The sequence below is a fragment of the Rosa chinensis genome, chromosome 2, assembly GCF_002994745.2.
Source record: "Rosa chinensis cultivar Old Blush chromosome 2, RchiOBHm-V2, whole genome shotgun sequence".
NCBI lineage: Eukaryota > Viridiplantae > Streptophyta > Magnoliopsida > Rosales > Rosaceae > Rosa > Rosa chinensis.
This window is the reverse complement of record NC_037089.1, coordinates 70411493-70426406: the sequence shown is the minus strand read 5'-3', so window position 1 is coordinate 70426406 and position 14914 is coordinate 70411493. Positions and strand designations below refer to the sequence as shown.

At 35.1% G+C, this 14914-nt stretch overlaps 2 protein-coding genes across 3 annotated transcripts; both read left to right on the top strand.

Moving 5' to 3' along the window:
• The first annotated feature begins 2882 nt into the window (after window positions 1-2882).
• LOC112184896 (WAT1-related protein At5g07050) lies at window positions 2883-4138 on the top strand. Its single transcript, XM_024323132.2, has 5 exons — window positions 2883-3056; window positions 3204-3266; window positions 3381-3494; window positions 3585-3825; window positions 3920-4138. Exons 3-5 carry the CDS (start codon window positions 3406-3408, stop codon window positions 4136-4138), a joined length of 549 nt encoding a protein of 182 aa, XP_024178900.2. The 5' UTR covers window positions 2883-3056; window positions 3204-3266; window positions 3381-3405.
• A 3491-nt stretch (window positions 4139-7629) lies between these two features.
• Window positions 7630-14914, top strand: LOC112190969 (snRNA-activating protein complex subunit). Of its 2 annotated transcripts, XR_005805281.1 has the most exons (18): window positions 7630-7917; window positions 7994-8052; window positions 8131-8197; window positions 8321-8376; window positions 8907-8979; window positions 9065-9120; window positions 9531-9606; window positions 9692-9747; window positions 10161-10239; window positions 10312-10367; window positions 10751-10844; window positions 11486-11604; window positions 11685-11775; window positions 12375-12470; window positions 13275-13400; window positions 13486-13746; window positions 13857-13983; window positions 14410-14544. XR_005805281.1 is itself a non-coding variant. In XM_024330486.2 (17 exons), the coding sequence occupies exons 1-17, from the start codon at window positions 7759-7761 to the stop codon at window positions 14701-14703; spliced, it is 1818 nt and encodes a 605-aa protein (XP_024186254.1). In that variant the 5' UTR covers window positions 7630-7758; the 3' UTR covers window positions 14704-14914. The 2 variants fall into 2 exon arrangements, 1 of the variants encoding a protein (XP_024186254.1); XM_024330486.2 differs by lacking the exon at window positions 13857-13983 and having other exon boundaries at window positions 14410-14914.

Here is a 14914-nt window from a genome sequence, read left to right as displayed (position 1 = left end):
TGAGATATAGTTTAGACTACTCTCATCTATGGGTTATAATTTTAAATTCTTGTTCAATAAATAATAAAAATAGGGGGGGAATATACATGTATATGTGTTTTTATTATCATAGTTATTTTCTTCTTGTACTTGATTTTGATTGTCCCAAATTGTATATTTATAGAGTTCTCTTAAAATCTGCTTCTCATATTGTATAAGAAAAGGTAAAGTGAGGAATAGTGGGAGTAAGTTCTTGGTGAATTACTTATTCTCTTAGTAACTTTTGAGTCTTATATTGGTGCATTCAGTTTACACTTTTTGCTGTAAATTATATTTGTGTGATTTTCGAATGCATGATACATCATGGATGATCAAAGTTTTGAGTTTTGATTATATCCCAATAGAATTTGGATCATTATGTTCATTCATAACATATATCTATAGAGTGTATATTACTGTATTACATTATGCTACCAAAGTATACGTGTTTGTGACTTGGATTATCTTACAATTGGTCAATCTTAAGTGTAAGACCAGAAACTGCTGCATTTACATTGTATTACATTATGCTGCCAAAGTAGCCGTGTATGCAAAGTTATATGCAAACTAAAGGTGTTTTCTTGATTATTTCATGCATCTTATACTTCCTGCCATCAAAGTGGTTGTTGTGTAAATGCATGAATTGATTCATTTGTTAACAGAAAACTATAACTCAAATTAGCTTAAAATTTAATTTGACTCTGATTTCCAAAGACGTCAGTGATCAAACATTTGGCTATTTGAGTTTGCATGTATACATCAATAAACATTCAGATGATATCAAAGATAAGTGTATCACAAATGATACCAATTTCTTGAAAATATCATAGTTAGTTGATCTGAGTATGTGCATTTATTATGATGTTGTTCAAAACTGAACTAACATTTGGGACATACATTTCTGGTGGATAGTTTAGTCACCATAAAAGAAATGACTGGTTGCTAAACTGCGTAGGCAGTTGATAGCATGAAACAGTGACACTTTTGGCCTAAGGTTGAAATCTCAAGCTTTTTGGTTATTTTCATTTGTTTATCAGTTATTCTGATTTTGCTGGTATATTAGGATTCAAATAATGTTGCACTCGTATGTTAGGATTGAAACAATACTGCTCTCCTTTTGTACCTTATCTATATATTGTTGTTTATTTTTGTTTATATATGCTGTGATTATATGTTATATTCAGTGACCCTTCAGATTGATTTAGGCATAACAATTTATGACTTTTATGATGCTCTGCTTCCATAGTATAGCTGTAATTCTCTCTTATAGATCTATTTTCTTCAATGATGCCATATGTCTCGATCATGAATTAAATTGTGCATTTTGTAGTATTCTAAACTCATAGCAAGCTTATTGCTTCCCTTTACTATATCATACCACGAAGATATGGTTATTCAGAACAAACAAATGTGATGCATCATACATTGGTCTTAAACTATCAAGTTATGCATCAATACTTTATTCAGAATTAAGCAGTCAAGTTTAAGTATTTTGAGACAAGATTTCTGAACTTAGCAACTATAGGCATGAGAACATGGATGTGACATATCATTTGTATAATGTTGTTTAAATATCTCATCCTTTTATTTATTCCAATTCATCATTGGCTGTTGATGTGAATAGATTATGTCAATATGTGATACATTTGTATGGACATATTGTGTTTAGTACTATTTGATAATGTGTCTATTCAGTTAATCAGTCATTTGCGAATTTATCATCTGGCTTTTGTCATTTGAGTAAAATTAGTTTTCAACATTTAGTGGCTGTATAGGTAGAACATGTACATATGCAGAACCATGTACATATAAGGAACTTGATACTGATATACAAAATCAGTGAATATGTACATATGCAGAAGAACCTGATACTGATATGCCAAATCAGTAAGATAATACAGCTCTTCATCTAGTTGAAAATAATTTTGGATCAAACATGTTTTACAAATCGATTACTGTAAATAAATTAAACATGTATAAAATCATACTTGAGGTAGTTTCATGTAATTTTACTTGCTGCATTGTGATCACAGAAAACTAATGATTTTCCAATTCATTATAATTTTCTGTAGTTCAATGCAATTTAGCAAAAATGACAGGACTTTGAAAAACAGATGATGTTCTTGAACTCGTGTGCACACTTAAGAATACAACTCAACAATATAAGTTGATTTTGCATGATATCTAGTTCAGTGGGAGATTGTAAGACCTTACGGAACTAGACATCAGCATTTTCACTTGAGCTGATATTGTGAGGAGTATTAGAGTTCAGTTTGTAACATCAAAGTATTAAATAAAACTTGTAATCGAAAATAGTTTTATTAATGCAATCTGTTTTGATTTTGAATTCAAATAGTATGGTTATTTAGAATAATCCATTAGATAAAGACAAGGAAGTTAGAAGACAGTTCCTTGATGGAAGGAACTGCCTTAACTGCTTTTCTGATATAAAGTGGATTAGAACGCTTTCATTGATCCCTGCTAGAGCACCACACCTCAATCGAATTGTCCCATTAACAATATGAGATCAAGGGTGAATCTAGGAGAAGAACAATGGATGGAGGCAATCGACTTTGTCAGTTTCCTATTCCCTTTCAATCTGCTGGATTTAAAGTCACATTGTTTCACTGCAATATATATGGATCTAGTTAGTATTTCTATAATCTCTTTATCTTTGATTTCAATTTATATTGCTTGGTGCAATATATATATGTACTTACTGTTTCATAGGATTGCAATATCTCACGCATCCTAACTTAGGATCAGAGCAACATATCAATCCTATATTTGTCATAGTTGATCTTATGTTCATGTTAATTTTCAGACATTAGGATAAATATAGGTTTGCAGTCCTAAATTAGGATGCGACTACAACAGCAATCCTAATCTGCAATCTGCAATATATGTGTTTACATGTGCTTATTCTGAGATAGTTTATAGTACTCATTTTGTGTAACTTCTAACAGTTATGTCCTTGTGGTTTATGGACATGCTTTTGGAACTCTAGCAACTGCTCTTTTTGCATTTCTCTTTGAGAGGTTTATTTTTTCATTCTTCTTGGAATTCTTGGCCGTTAAGATTGAGTCTAAAGTCCCAAACAGTGTTAGAAATTCATGCTGACATCTTCATCATAAGTAACAACTCTGAGAAAAACTTATGAAGTTTGCTTGTACTTCTCATGGCAGGAAAAATGAGAGCAAAATCAATGTTCAGATCTTGCGAAATGTCTTTTTCTTAGGTCTGCTGAGGTGAGTAGAGGAAACCCTTCATGAGTCAGGCCACACTCATGAAGTTTTGAAAAATGCATAAAAGTAAAAAAAAATTAAAAAAAAATGCAAATTATCAAAGCTTGTGAATTTCAGAGTGTTAGGAAGTACACTGTACTACATGGGATTGGAATACACTTCACCAGCTTTTGCATCTGCCATGTCCAACATGATTCCATCGATTACCTTCATCTTAGCTGTTTTGTGCAGGTAATAGTATACTTCTAGTCTGTGGTCAACAAAACAATCAAATAAACACGGTCCATGTAACTTAAACTCTTTGCATTATGATGTGTTCAGGATGGAACAGTTTGATATTTCCAAGCCTGGTACCCAAGCCAAGATTGGAGGAACTCTTGCTGCCTTTGCTGGTGCAACACTCATGACCCTCTACAAGGGCGTTGCAGTAATTACAATGCACACCAAAAGCTCCTATCAAACTGCAGGTACCTCAAAATCATCTACACACGCAGAATGGATCAAGGGCTCCCTTGTCCTTATTGTTTCATATAGTTCAGTTGCAGCATCCTATATCTTACAGGTACTGCTTTGATCACAAACAATACCATATCATATATGAACAACTTTTTCTAAGAATAACGTACAGTTACTTACAAATACTCCTACGCATGCAGACATCAACAATTAAAATGTATCCAGCACCAATCACTCTTACATCATTGACCTGCTTATCTGGGACACTGCTCTCAACAATCATGGCAGCAATTCTAGATCACAAAGCATCTTCTTGGAAGTTATCATGGAACACACTTCTTGCTCCTATGTATAGTGTAAGAACTCAATCACACGTCTTCAACTGTCTATGGCCTATGATGTTTGTTTATGAAAAGTAATTTAATGAGGTGAAATATTTACAGGGAACTGTGATTTTCGGAGTCACATTTTATGTTCAGACCTTAGTAGTAAAAACAAAAGGCCCAGTTTTCATGGCAGCTTTTAGACCACTAGCTACCATTGTTGTAGCTATAATGGGACTACTCATTTTAGGAGAAGCTATATACTCGGGAAGGTATGATTGTTGGCTTAGTTGGACTGCAGAATGAATAAGGTATTATTCAATTACTTTACCTCATGAATTTTAATTGTTTTCAGTGTTTTGGGGGCTTTCTTGATAGTTCTTGGTCTGTATGCAACTCTTTGGGGAAAGAAAAAAGAGAAGGAGAAGAAGTCAATGGATCATGGTATATCTGAGCAAGCTATTGACATCAATTTAGAAAAGTAAAGAAGAAAATGAATCTCACTATTGAAGTTGTAATCTAATGAATGTATATTATAGGTTATATACCTCATGAACAGAGTGTGTCCTTTGTCACTCATCTGTATCAATCCTAAATGGTAATTACTTCAAAATTATATTGTCTTGGAGTCTTTTTAAGCCTACAAGTTTCATACTTGAATTTTTTTTTTTTTTTGTTGGTCAAGAAGGTAAGTTACTAAATTGTATTAGATGATTCAAATGGTCTACTAGAATACAAAATTTACAAAAGATCCCAGCGAAACGAGACACATAGGCCACAGAAATGAAAGGCACATAGCCTAGCAATAAGAGCACATAGGCTCAGCGTGAATAAAATAAAACTCATAATGGCCTTGACCTAATTACGAGACAAAAGTCCAGAAATAAAAAAAGATAAAAAGGAAAAGAAAACTCTTGTTGAAGGATGTCGACATAATGTGTGCCTCTACAAACTAGGGTTTAGAGTTGTAATTGTATTCAATTGTATTCGGATTCTATTACCTATTGTGTACCTTGTAACTCCCTATATAAAGGGCTCCTATTATCAATAATAAACACGATTACAATTCTCCTACAACAACTCTAAAAATCCTAGCAGCCTCCATGTCATCTTCGTCAGCCGCAAAAAACTTCTGCCAGAATATTCATGTCGTCCCTTAACGTGAATCCGCTGCCGAAGCACCAAACATACCACTTTCTCCACCAGTTAAGACACACGCAAGACTCAAGAATGCCCAAAAGTAACCGAGTAACCAAAGAGGGAGTGATGACGGAGTTTCATACTTGAATGGGCATGTATTCTCTTGGCCAAAAAAGAATGGGAATGTATATTTAGCCATGTATCTGTATCAATCCTACGTGTAGACGTTTCTTATGTATGCTTTTTCCAACTCTAGCTAGCAACTGCTCTTGTTGCATTTCACTCTGAGGTTATCATCTTTGTTCTTCTTGTACCTCCTGGTCCCTATTCCCTAAGGTTGAGTCTAAACATTCTATAACTAACGACTTAGGAAAACTGTATTTTCTTAGTTTCTTTCCCACGGCTGGAAAATGAGAGCAAAATGATTCTATGAAATGTCTTCTTTTCTTTTGTTAGCCAGCCTTGAAGAGGGAGATTGAATTTCCCCACCATACAAAGGGGCATTTCCATTATTTCTAATCACACAGAGACGGAGACTGGATAAAGGCTCCCTTGTTCATTCACTTCATTATCAGCTGACAAACAATACTGTCATTATCAGTATACTTGTGGAATAGGATTGGAGGAACAACCTTAGCATATATAATAATTACTTAAATACACATATTTTGCATGAACTAGAACTAGCTTTTCTAAACTCCATGAACTCCTCTGCTTATGATGCAAGGCTCGGGACCTTTTTGCTGTAGGCAACCGCACCATTATATGGTACTCTCCAAGGGCGCAGAATGGAAAGATATTCGTATATATATGCTGCATAGTGTGTCGTGGCATTCCTCACAAAAACGCCCTTCAGTTCCTGCCATAAAAAAATTAATCAATGGCAAGTAAGTGTCTGTAATCTGTACATGTATAAGGTGACAAAATGATTTCATTTATTTTTCTTGGTTTTCATAGGGTCGTACCAAGTTATGTAATATAATACCTGTTGTGGGAAAACACCATCATCCAATCACCATTCATCAAAACATAGGCAGCAGGATGAACAGGAGCAGATAGATTTTTTTTTTTTTTTTAATATTATAGACACATGCTTTGTTATATATCATCTGAATTGAGCCCTCAAATTCTAGCCATTTCTCTCATTGTTGATATGCTTTTAATTGGGTAAGAGGCTAAGAACAACAGAACAACAACAACAAAAAGTAATTCATATATTCCTGTGTATCCTTATTTATACAATTTGACGGAGAAAGGAAACTTAATTTGGAGTATGTAAAAGCAAACTACTTAATTAGCTCACCAAGGATACGATCACTAGGAGCACTTTTCTGGTACTTTGAATGGACTTCACAAAACAAAGTGTTATCTGGCAATAGTGTCTTCTTTTGCACTTCTGTATATTCTTCTCTTCTGCAGGGATTTCTGTATGCAAGATTTTGCAATCCGTCAAGCTTTATTTTTTTTTTTAGAGAAAATAAATTAAACAGTAAAACCTCTAGAGCAACCAGAATTTACATTGTCAAATAATAAAACTTTAGAAGCCTCCATCCTATTGGTCCAAAAAGTATTTATAAAGCTATTGTGACCTAAATTTGCAACTGCATCACCAACAAAATTTGCTTCTCTAAAAAATGTGTTTGAAAGAGATTGATGAGAAGTAAACAACAATCTTCTTTTATGTCTCCAATGGCTTTGATTAATCTCCAAGGCGGGGTTACTACTCCATTGATTGCATCTATGACTAACTTTGAGTCCCCCTTCCACTTCTACTTTCCTGTAGCCCTTTCTTTTCCACAAGTAAGGCTATCACGCAAGGCAATGGCTTCTGCGACCAGTACTGTTGTATTGCCAACACGTCGAGTAGCTGCTGTAAGAGGATTTCTAGAGGAGTCTCTAATATGACATCAATTCGTACAAATAGTAGCAATGCAGCCACTAAGCACTAAGCTAATAGGAGCATTCCACTTAGAAGATACATCAGATCGAAGTGCCATCTTATGCGTTGTTGAGTTGGACTCCCTAAAAACATGAGAAAAGAAAGCACCATGTATAGAAGTTAATAAATCTCTAATATTTTCCACAATCCTAACAAAACCAGAACCATCATCTAGGGTATGGCACTCTAGAGTTCATACTCCATCAAAAATGTTCACCTGATCAGTTATTGATTAAGAAAATAATGCTCAACCACCCTTAGATGTAAATCCAATGGCATAGAGAATTATTATTAAGTTGAGGTGTTTTGTTTTCAACCCTTGGATGTAAATCTAAGGGTTATTGAGCATAAATTCTTTTGTCAGTAACTGGTCAGGTGAACATCACTGCATACTTCATAGTCTATACTGACTTAGAGCCGGCCCTTTTCTTTTTCTTTTTGAAAAAAAAAAAAAAAAGATTGTTTCTGATGAAACGACATGTCGTTTATACAAACTATTGCGGGCAATATTGCAGACGCTTCCCTGCGCGGCTGAGCGCCAAAAACACCCGAACTCCTTCGACGCCGAAATCACAGCTAAAATTGTGGACTTATCGGTTCCTGTAACTAAAGATCAAATCTTTCTTCGATTAGATTGATGGAAGACTATGTTGAAGACGCTAATGGCTTTGCTCACGGTTCCGAGGAGGTGGAGGAGCTCACGGTTCCCAGAGGTGGGCCCCTCTACGTTGAGAATCTGACCGGTCCTCTCACCAGTGTCGGTCTCTTCCAGTCTTCTGTTCTCCAAGAGCTTCAGGTGAGCTTGGTTTTTCGTTGTGCATTGCTTGGTTTGTTGATGGAGTTAATGTAATTGAAGTTGTTTTGATTTTCAGGATTTGGAGGTGGAATTGGCTTCGGGTTCTTCCCAAGTCTGCGACGAAGAAGATATCTCGTAAGCAGTTGTGTTGGTTTTGAGTTTTTAGGTGGTGGGTTTCGGGTTTTTCCAAGTGATTAGTGTTTGGTTGTGCAGGGTGGATGAGCTTAAGATCATGAGTGAGGAGGAGTTGGTGGATATGGCTATTAAGGAAGTACTTAAGGTAATGTCGCATTATTCATGGTTATAGATGCCTCCTTTTGTGATTTGAAGGTGCTTCGAGAGGTAGTATAGTTATGCTTGGTGTTGAAAATTTATGGTTGTTTTATTATTGGGTTGATTGCAGGACGATGAATGTGTTCCCAAATCTTCGCCGGTTTCAGAAGAGCCCTCCGATGAAGGGTCAGTTGTATCTTTTTTTTAACCTAAATTTTTTATACTTTTCTTTACCACCATATTGCATATTGAAGTAGTCTGCACTCCTCAACGAAAGTTGAGTGGAACAGATATTGACTGCAAAAGAAGTTCAAAACAGCTTTGTACATTATGTTTGAGCAATCTGCCTTAGAATACTTTATATACACATTGACCTATAGCAGGTTCATGTGGTTTCTGGATTCTTATGCTTTCAATTATTTATCTATGCCTTTGGTCTTGCATTTGTTGTTTGTCATGGTAGGCCGGTATTTTGACAGATGTTCAATTTTCCTTGACTTTTGCATGCAATTTAAATTTTACTTCTCTCTTGGTGGCTTGAACATGATAGTAAAGATACTCTGTGATTGAAAACCAGTCTTTGCATGACTCTTGCATGTGTCTTACAATAGTCTTCTTTTCTATTTTGAACAAGTGTACTCTTAATCATTTATCTTTCATGTGTATTACCAAATTATGTAGTTACTTATCATTTGATTTTTATAAACACTATTCAGGATAGCAGAACATCCTGAGACACCAAATGGTAAACTCTGTTATACGAAGTCAAGAAAAAGAAAAGGAATGAAGGTAATAATCATACTCTTGAGGTAAAGATATATATATATTACTTCTTTGTGTCTGCTGCAAGTGTATTTATTTTTGGTGATTGTAGGATGATGAAGATCCTTCCGAACTTCCATCTATTCCAGAGGAACCCCCTTCTGAAAGGTCAGTCACATCAATACTTCTTTAAATAGATTTACCTTAAAATTTGCACACATGGTACCTCGTGTCATTGCAGATTCATCAAGGTACCTTATACACGTTAGCTTATGGCACCAATTATTTGTTTTCTAAATTCTTGCCCATTTAATTTTTTTCTTTTCTCTGCAATTGTTTTCTTGTTGAACAATGATTCTGAGAATTGTTCAAAGCATTCCCTTGACTTTTTCTTGCACTTCAAATTGCACTCTTGGTGGTTTTAACTGGATAAGGTTTATTTCACATTTGCGATAGTCTACAAGTGCTCTTGTCACTGATGAGTATTGTCTATATGCTTGTAATGATTGATCTACTATGAAAAGTTCCAAATTCTGTCATCTCTAATTGATTTACTTTTTTATATACGCCATATTCAGGAGAGGAGACAATCCTGAGACATCAAATGAAAAATATTATATAACGTATTCAAGGAGAAGAAGAAGAATATTGAAGGTAAATAGTCATGCTTATGAGTTATGAAAGATCCTTTACTTCTCTGTGTTTGCTGTTAGTGTAATTATGTTGTTGGCAATTGTAGGACGACGAAGGTGCTCTAAATGTTTTACCGATTTCGGAAAAGCCTCTCAAGGAAAGGTCAGCCATATTATTACATGTTTTAACAAATTTGCCTAAAATTCTACACATATTTCTATCATGTAGGGTCATCAGGGTATCTTGTATCACCTTGACATAGTGGGCATCATTATGTGGTTTCTGGATTGTTATCTATTTAATTTCCTATATAGGCATTTGTTCTTTTATCATGGTAGGCGATGATTTTGACATTTGTGCGTAGTAATTCCCTTGAATTTTTGTCGTGTATCAATTTTCACTTCTCTCTTGGTGATGATTCTAGATAGTGTTTACCTGATTCATGCATATGTCCTGTAATTGATTCTCTCCTCCACTTTGTACAAGCATTCTCTATTTCTTTTTAAGTCATTCATCTACTGTGTGGATTTTAAAATTATATCCATATTAATTATTTTGTTTTACATCATATTTAGGAGACCAGATGATCCTCATAAATCAGAACTTAGATCATGCAAAGGAAAAGAAGTGAAGACAAATTATCTTGCTATTAAGGTAAGAATACTATATCTTTCATATCTCCTTGTCTACTGCTAATTTGCTTATCCAAATTGTTGGTGATGGTAGGATGATGAAGATGCCCTCAATCTTTTGTCTATTCCAGAAGAGCCCTTTAATGAAAGGTAGGTCACATCAATACATGTTTGACAAATTTCCTTAGAATTCTTCACATGATATTTATTTTGTATCATTGTATGTCATAGTATACATGTTGATATGTCATAAGTGTATAGGATAATGTAGTTTCTGGATTCTCTGTCCTTAATTATATATATGACCATTCTGTTCCTGTGTCTTGGTAGGCAATCATTTTCACAATTGTTCCAACTGATTCTTTTACTTTGGTGGTTTTAAATTAGTTAGAGAAGAAATTCTATAATTTTAGCACTGTTTTCCTGACTCTTGCATCTGTTTTATACTATTTTGTAGTCTAGTATTCTCTTTGCTTCTGATATATGAATTTTCAAATCATATTCTTACTAATTATAATAATACATTAATTCAGGAGAGCAGATGATCCAGACACGTCAAATCATAAAATTTGTGTAAGGAAATCAAGGAAGAGAAAAGGTATGAAGGCAAATAGTCATTCTCTTGAGGTAAGACATTGTTCACTTCTCCATGCTGCCAAAGTCTTTATCCAAGTTTTCAGTGTGGTATTTGATAATCTAAAGTCCATACCTGGCTTTAATTTGATAGCTTAGGCATTGGGATGTTAAGAAGCAATTTTCTTTTTCTCATTATATGATTTGTAGCTGAAGTTATTATCTTCACTTTCCAGTATCTGTACTTGTATATGTCCATTACAGTGGCTTTGAAATCTTTTTGTGTAGGTCTGTAGTGTCTCTGTATTATCTTGTACTGAACCAAGTCAGCTGCAAGTATATATTGGCTAGCAAGGAAAAAAGTCCTGGGAATTGTATTTGCATCTAAATTTTTGTTCATCACACTAAACAAACATCTCGCTCCACTCATTTCCCCTACCTATTTCCCAAATCCCTCATTACCCTCCTTATCCCCCACCATGCCCATGGCCACTGCAGTGCATGCGTTGGCTTTTGTTGTTCTAAATACAAAGTTTAGAAGAACCCTAGGTGTGTTGAGCAAAAATTAGTTTGCAAATATAAGCTCCCAAATATTTTCCAATTACATTCCTAGTAAGTGTCTTGCAACTTAGGATTTATGTCATGGCATTATATATGTAATGGTCCTTGCTTATGTTTTTTATATCACATTCCAGAGAAATGATACGGAGAAGAAGGCTTTTTGGTCACAAATTGCAAAGAAGGTTGAGTATATTAAAAAAATCAAAGAAAAGCAGGATGAGGATAAAGCAGCTGTGACACTACATTCATTCAAGTTAGTAAGATATTTACAAAACTTAATCAATGATCTACCCCTTTGTTTTGAACTTATTGTTTTCTCTTATGGTGATCCAGCCGTAGTTTGAAAATCAAGGGTCGTGCCAGTGCATCCTCAGGGACAGCTGAAAGGATGAAACCCCTCAGATCTGCAAGTGCAGCAGTGAAGGTTTGCATAGATAATTAGCGCTTTTTGCTATTCCAAATTCACCATATTACTGTAAGAAAGCTTTGACCCCCCCCCCCCCCCCCCCCCCAAAAAAAAAAATCTCTGCATATGTCGGTTATAATTGCAAGCACACGAGATTAATGGAACTAACCCATCTTTAAGTTACACTTGGTTAAGTGATGTAACCTTGGTAGACAACTAGACATGCATTGTTGAAACAAATCTTTGCCTATTCACTTCTTATGCCATTGACCTTCTAACTATCTGTTCATGATGATCGGATGGTCTTATCAAACAGTGGCGTTGACTGTTTTATGACTCAGCTGATTTTTTTTTCCCTTTCCAGAAGAGGAACAATTTTTATTGATAAAAAATAGCAGAAAAAACATAGAAAGAAAGCTAGAGTCACACGTGATAGTGAACATTTTATCTGCTTAACGACTTTACCAAGACTTGATGTGGTCATTTTGATGAAGAAATTAACTTTGCCTATCTCAATTTCTTTGGTTTCTGATGTACAAGAAGTTATAAGTGATTTGCTGACCCTGACATCTAAGATGGTTGGCCATCTTTTCTTTTTACCCCCTAATGAAACACAGGTAAAGTTATCCAGCATTCAGGGTTGCATACCTGTACGCCATCCAGAAGTTGCTCTTTCAATTGAGGTTTATCATAATGTCCGAAACTGGGTCAAGGTATCTTATCTTTTCTGTTTTCTTGCTAAAGCAATATCTTTGGAGTTTATTTGAGTTGTGTGGATCTTACTAGTCAAGTACTAAATAATTCTTTGCATTTTTTTTTTTGGACAACTTGCATTTTTTTGGGCTCCTGTTTTATTGGTCAGTATATATGCGCAAGTGCAACCCATATGCTATATAATGTTAACAAAATGCAGTTCATAGGATTCAAACATTTATCAACTCCAAAGAGATATCCATGCTCAAATCTGGCTGGCTGAAGATGCTTCCATTCACAACCTCTTGACTGGGTACTTTGTTGCAGATTGCACTATTGACTTCCCATACAGAGATTGCAAATCATGGTATCTGTAATTCTGATGGAAAGCTCTCTGGTGTAAATCCTCTTTTTCAATTTGGAGTCGGTCTTGAGCTCATAATTAGCTAGGTTGTTGGGTGTAGGTTGCAGTAACCCTTGTGACTGAGCCATGTTTCCAAAGCTTCATATCCGTAGCAATTGAAGTAAAACCAAAAAAGTCATTGAATAGGAATGTGATTTTTTTTCTCACTCTTTTTGGTTATTATCATTAGCCTGTAATGAATCATTATCAAGCAAATATGACCTGAACAGACTAAAAAATATTCCTATATAATGGTGACTTGAAGAATTGCATTCACATATGATTTAGAAAATGAGATTGCTCAAATAGTAGAGGAAAACTTGAACAAAAAAATGCAATCCCAAGTAATTCACTCTTTTTGTTTCTTCCCATTGGTTTCTGTTCAAATTTCTGCTGTTACTGATACTAGTTTTGCTTGCAGACCCAAGAATTCTTGGTCCTAGGACAACAAACCTTGACTGAGTTGAGGGATAAGATATACTGTTTAACAGACAAGGTGATGGAAACAGATGGCCAGCATAATCATTCAGGATATTTCCTCATAGAAGTAAGAAGTTGTATTCGTTTAATGTTCAGTTTTAAATGAAGATGATCTTTCCACTTAATCCTAGTAAATTGCTTACCCTATGTAGGATACATTCTACAACGATCTGAGGGATCCTTCTGCAATAGATTATAGTGAACCAATATTTGATTGGCTTAGAAATTCAAAAGATGATGCTTTAAAAAAATGGGAGTGTATTTTAGCTGGAAAAATGCAAAAGCACAAAAAAGCAGTTGTAGGCGACATAACTGGCTCAAAATTGCCTCGTTTCCAAGCTGCTGATATGCACAAGACACAGTTTTGCAACTTGAAATTTCAACTTGGTGCTGGATATCTATACTGTCACCAGGTACACCCCTCTATTGCTTTTTCATCCCCTATATTTTGTGTCTTACACAATTTGCTCTATGTGAATATCTTCTTGATTGACGCATTTTATGTTCTATTTGACTGCTCTAGGTCAATTTCTTATAGACCTTTTGTCAAAAGAAACAATCTCCCCTCCACGGTGGTTGAGGACACAATTTGTTGTTAGGATTATATATTGTCCTTCTCTTATGGTGATGTCAAGGGAAATGTTCAATAGGTAGGCAGCCTATTATTATACATATAACAGTATAACAATGTACAATTCTAGATTGTTGGGAAAGTGAGAAAATTACCTAGTTATAGTTTTACCTCCTGGGTGCATTGTTTATGTTTATATGGAAAAGCATAAATAAAGGTTGTAGACCAAGCAACATTTGAAGTGATATAGTAATAAGACAATGAATATAGCGAGCATGAAAATCAATAATACTAGGTTACTAACATTAAGAAGTCTAGATTTCTGATACAAGATAATAGCACCACACTGACCATGGTTTATTGTATTGTTAACCGGGTGGTGACCGCACCACAACGATAATGTCTAGTTTCTTTATACATAATTCCTCTCTACTTGTGTTTATAGTTCTGTTCTTATAACGTGGCTATATAACTAATTGATTTGAGGTTGTTTACTTGGGACCAGGGTGACTGCAGACACACAGTTGTGATTAGAGACATGCGGTTGCTTCATCCAGAGGATATACAAAACAGGGCAGCTTATCCAATACTCTTATTCCAGTTGAAGCTACATGTACAGAAATGTAGAGTGTGTAGGATATATAGAGCTACAAAGATGACTGTCAATGACAAATGGACTCCGGAGAATCCCTGCTACTTTTGCGATAATTGCTACTTCCTTCTTCACTATACGAAAGATGGTTCTCTTCAGTATCAGGACTTCGAAGTGCATGATTATCACCATGATCAACCGCGTTGATGTTCTTGTTGTATTACTAGTCTTGCCCCTACTGAATTATACATCATCTTGTTCAATCATAGTTTTGCAGTGTTGTAGAAAGTAAAACAAAGGTCATCATCATTAAGCAATGAAAAAAGTGGAACTGCAAAAAACTGGCTGAGAATTAAAAATCAAATTCTAAATACCCATTTTCGGCTAATTACAATAGATTATACTCAGATTCTTGTAA

Coding starts and splice junctions, on each gene's coding strand:
- LOC112190969 (XM_024330486.2), top strand. CDS start 7,759: ATGGAAGACTATGTTGAAGACGCTAATGGCTTTGCTCACGGTTCCGAG. Junction 10,240..10,311: donor CAAATTATCTTGCTATTAAG/GTAAGAATACTA, acceptor TGGTGATGGTAG/GATGATGAAGATGCCCTCAA. Junction 13,401..13,485: donor CAGGATATTTCCTCATAGAA/GTAAGAAGTTGT, acceptor TACCCTATGTAG/GATACATTCTACAACGATCT.
- LOC112184896 (XM_024323132.2), top strand. CDS start 3,406: ATGGGATTGGAATACACTTCACCAGCTTTTGCATCTGCCATGTCCAAC. Junction 3,495..3,584: donor ATCTTAGCTGTTTTGTGCAG/GTAATAGTATAC, acceptor TGATGTGTTCAG/GATGGAACAGTTTGATATTT. Junction 3,826..3,919: donor CAGCATCCTATATCTTACAG/GTACTGCTTTGA, acceptor CTACGCATGCAG/ACATCAACAATTAAAATGTA.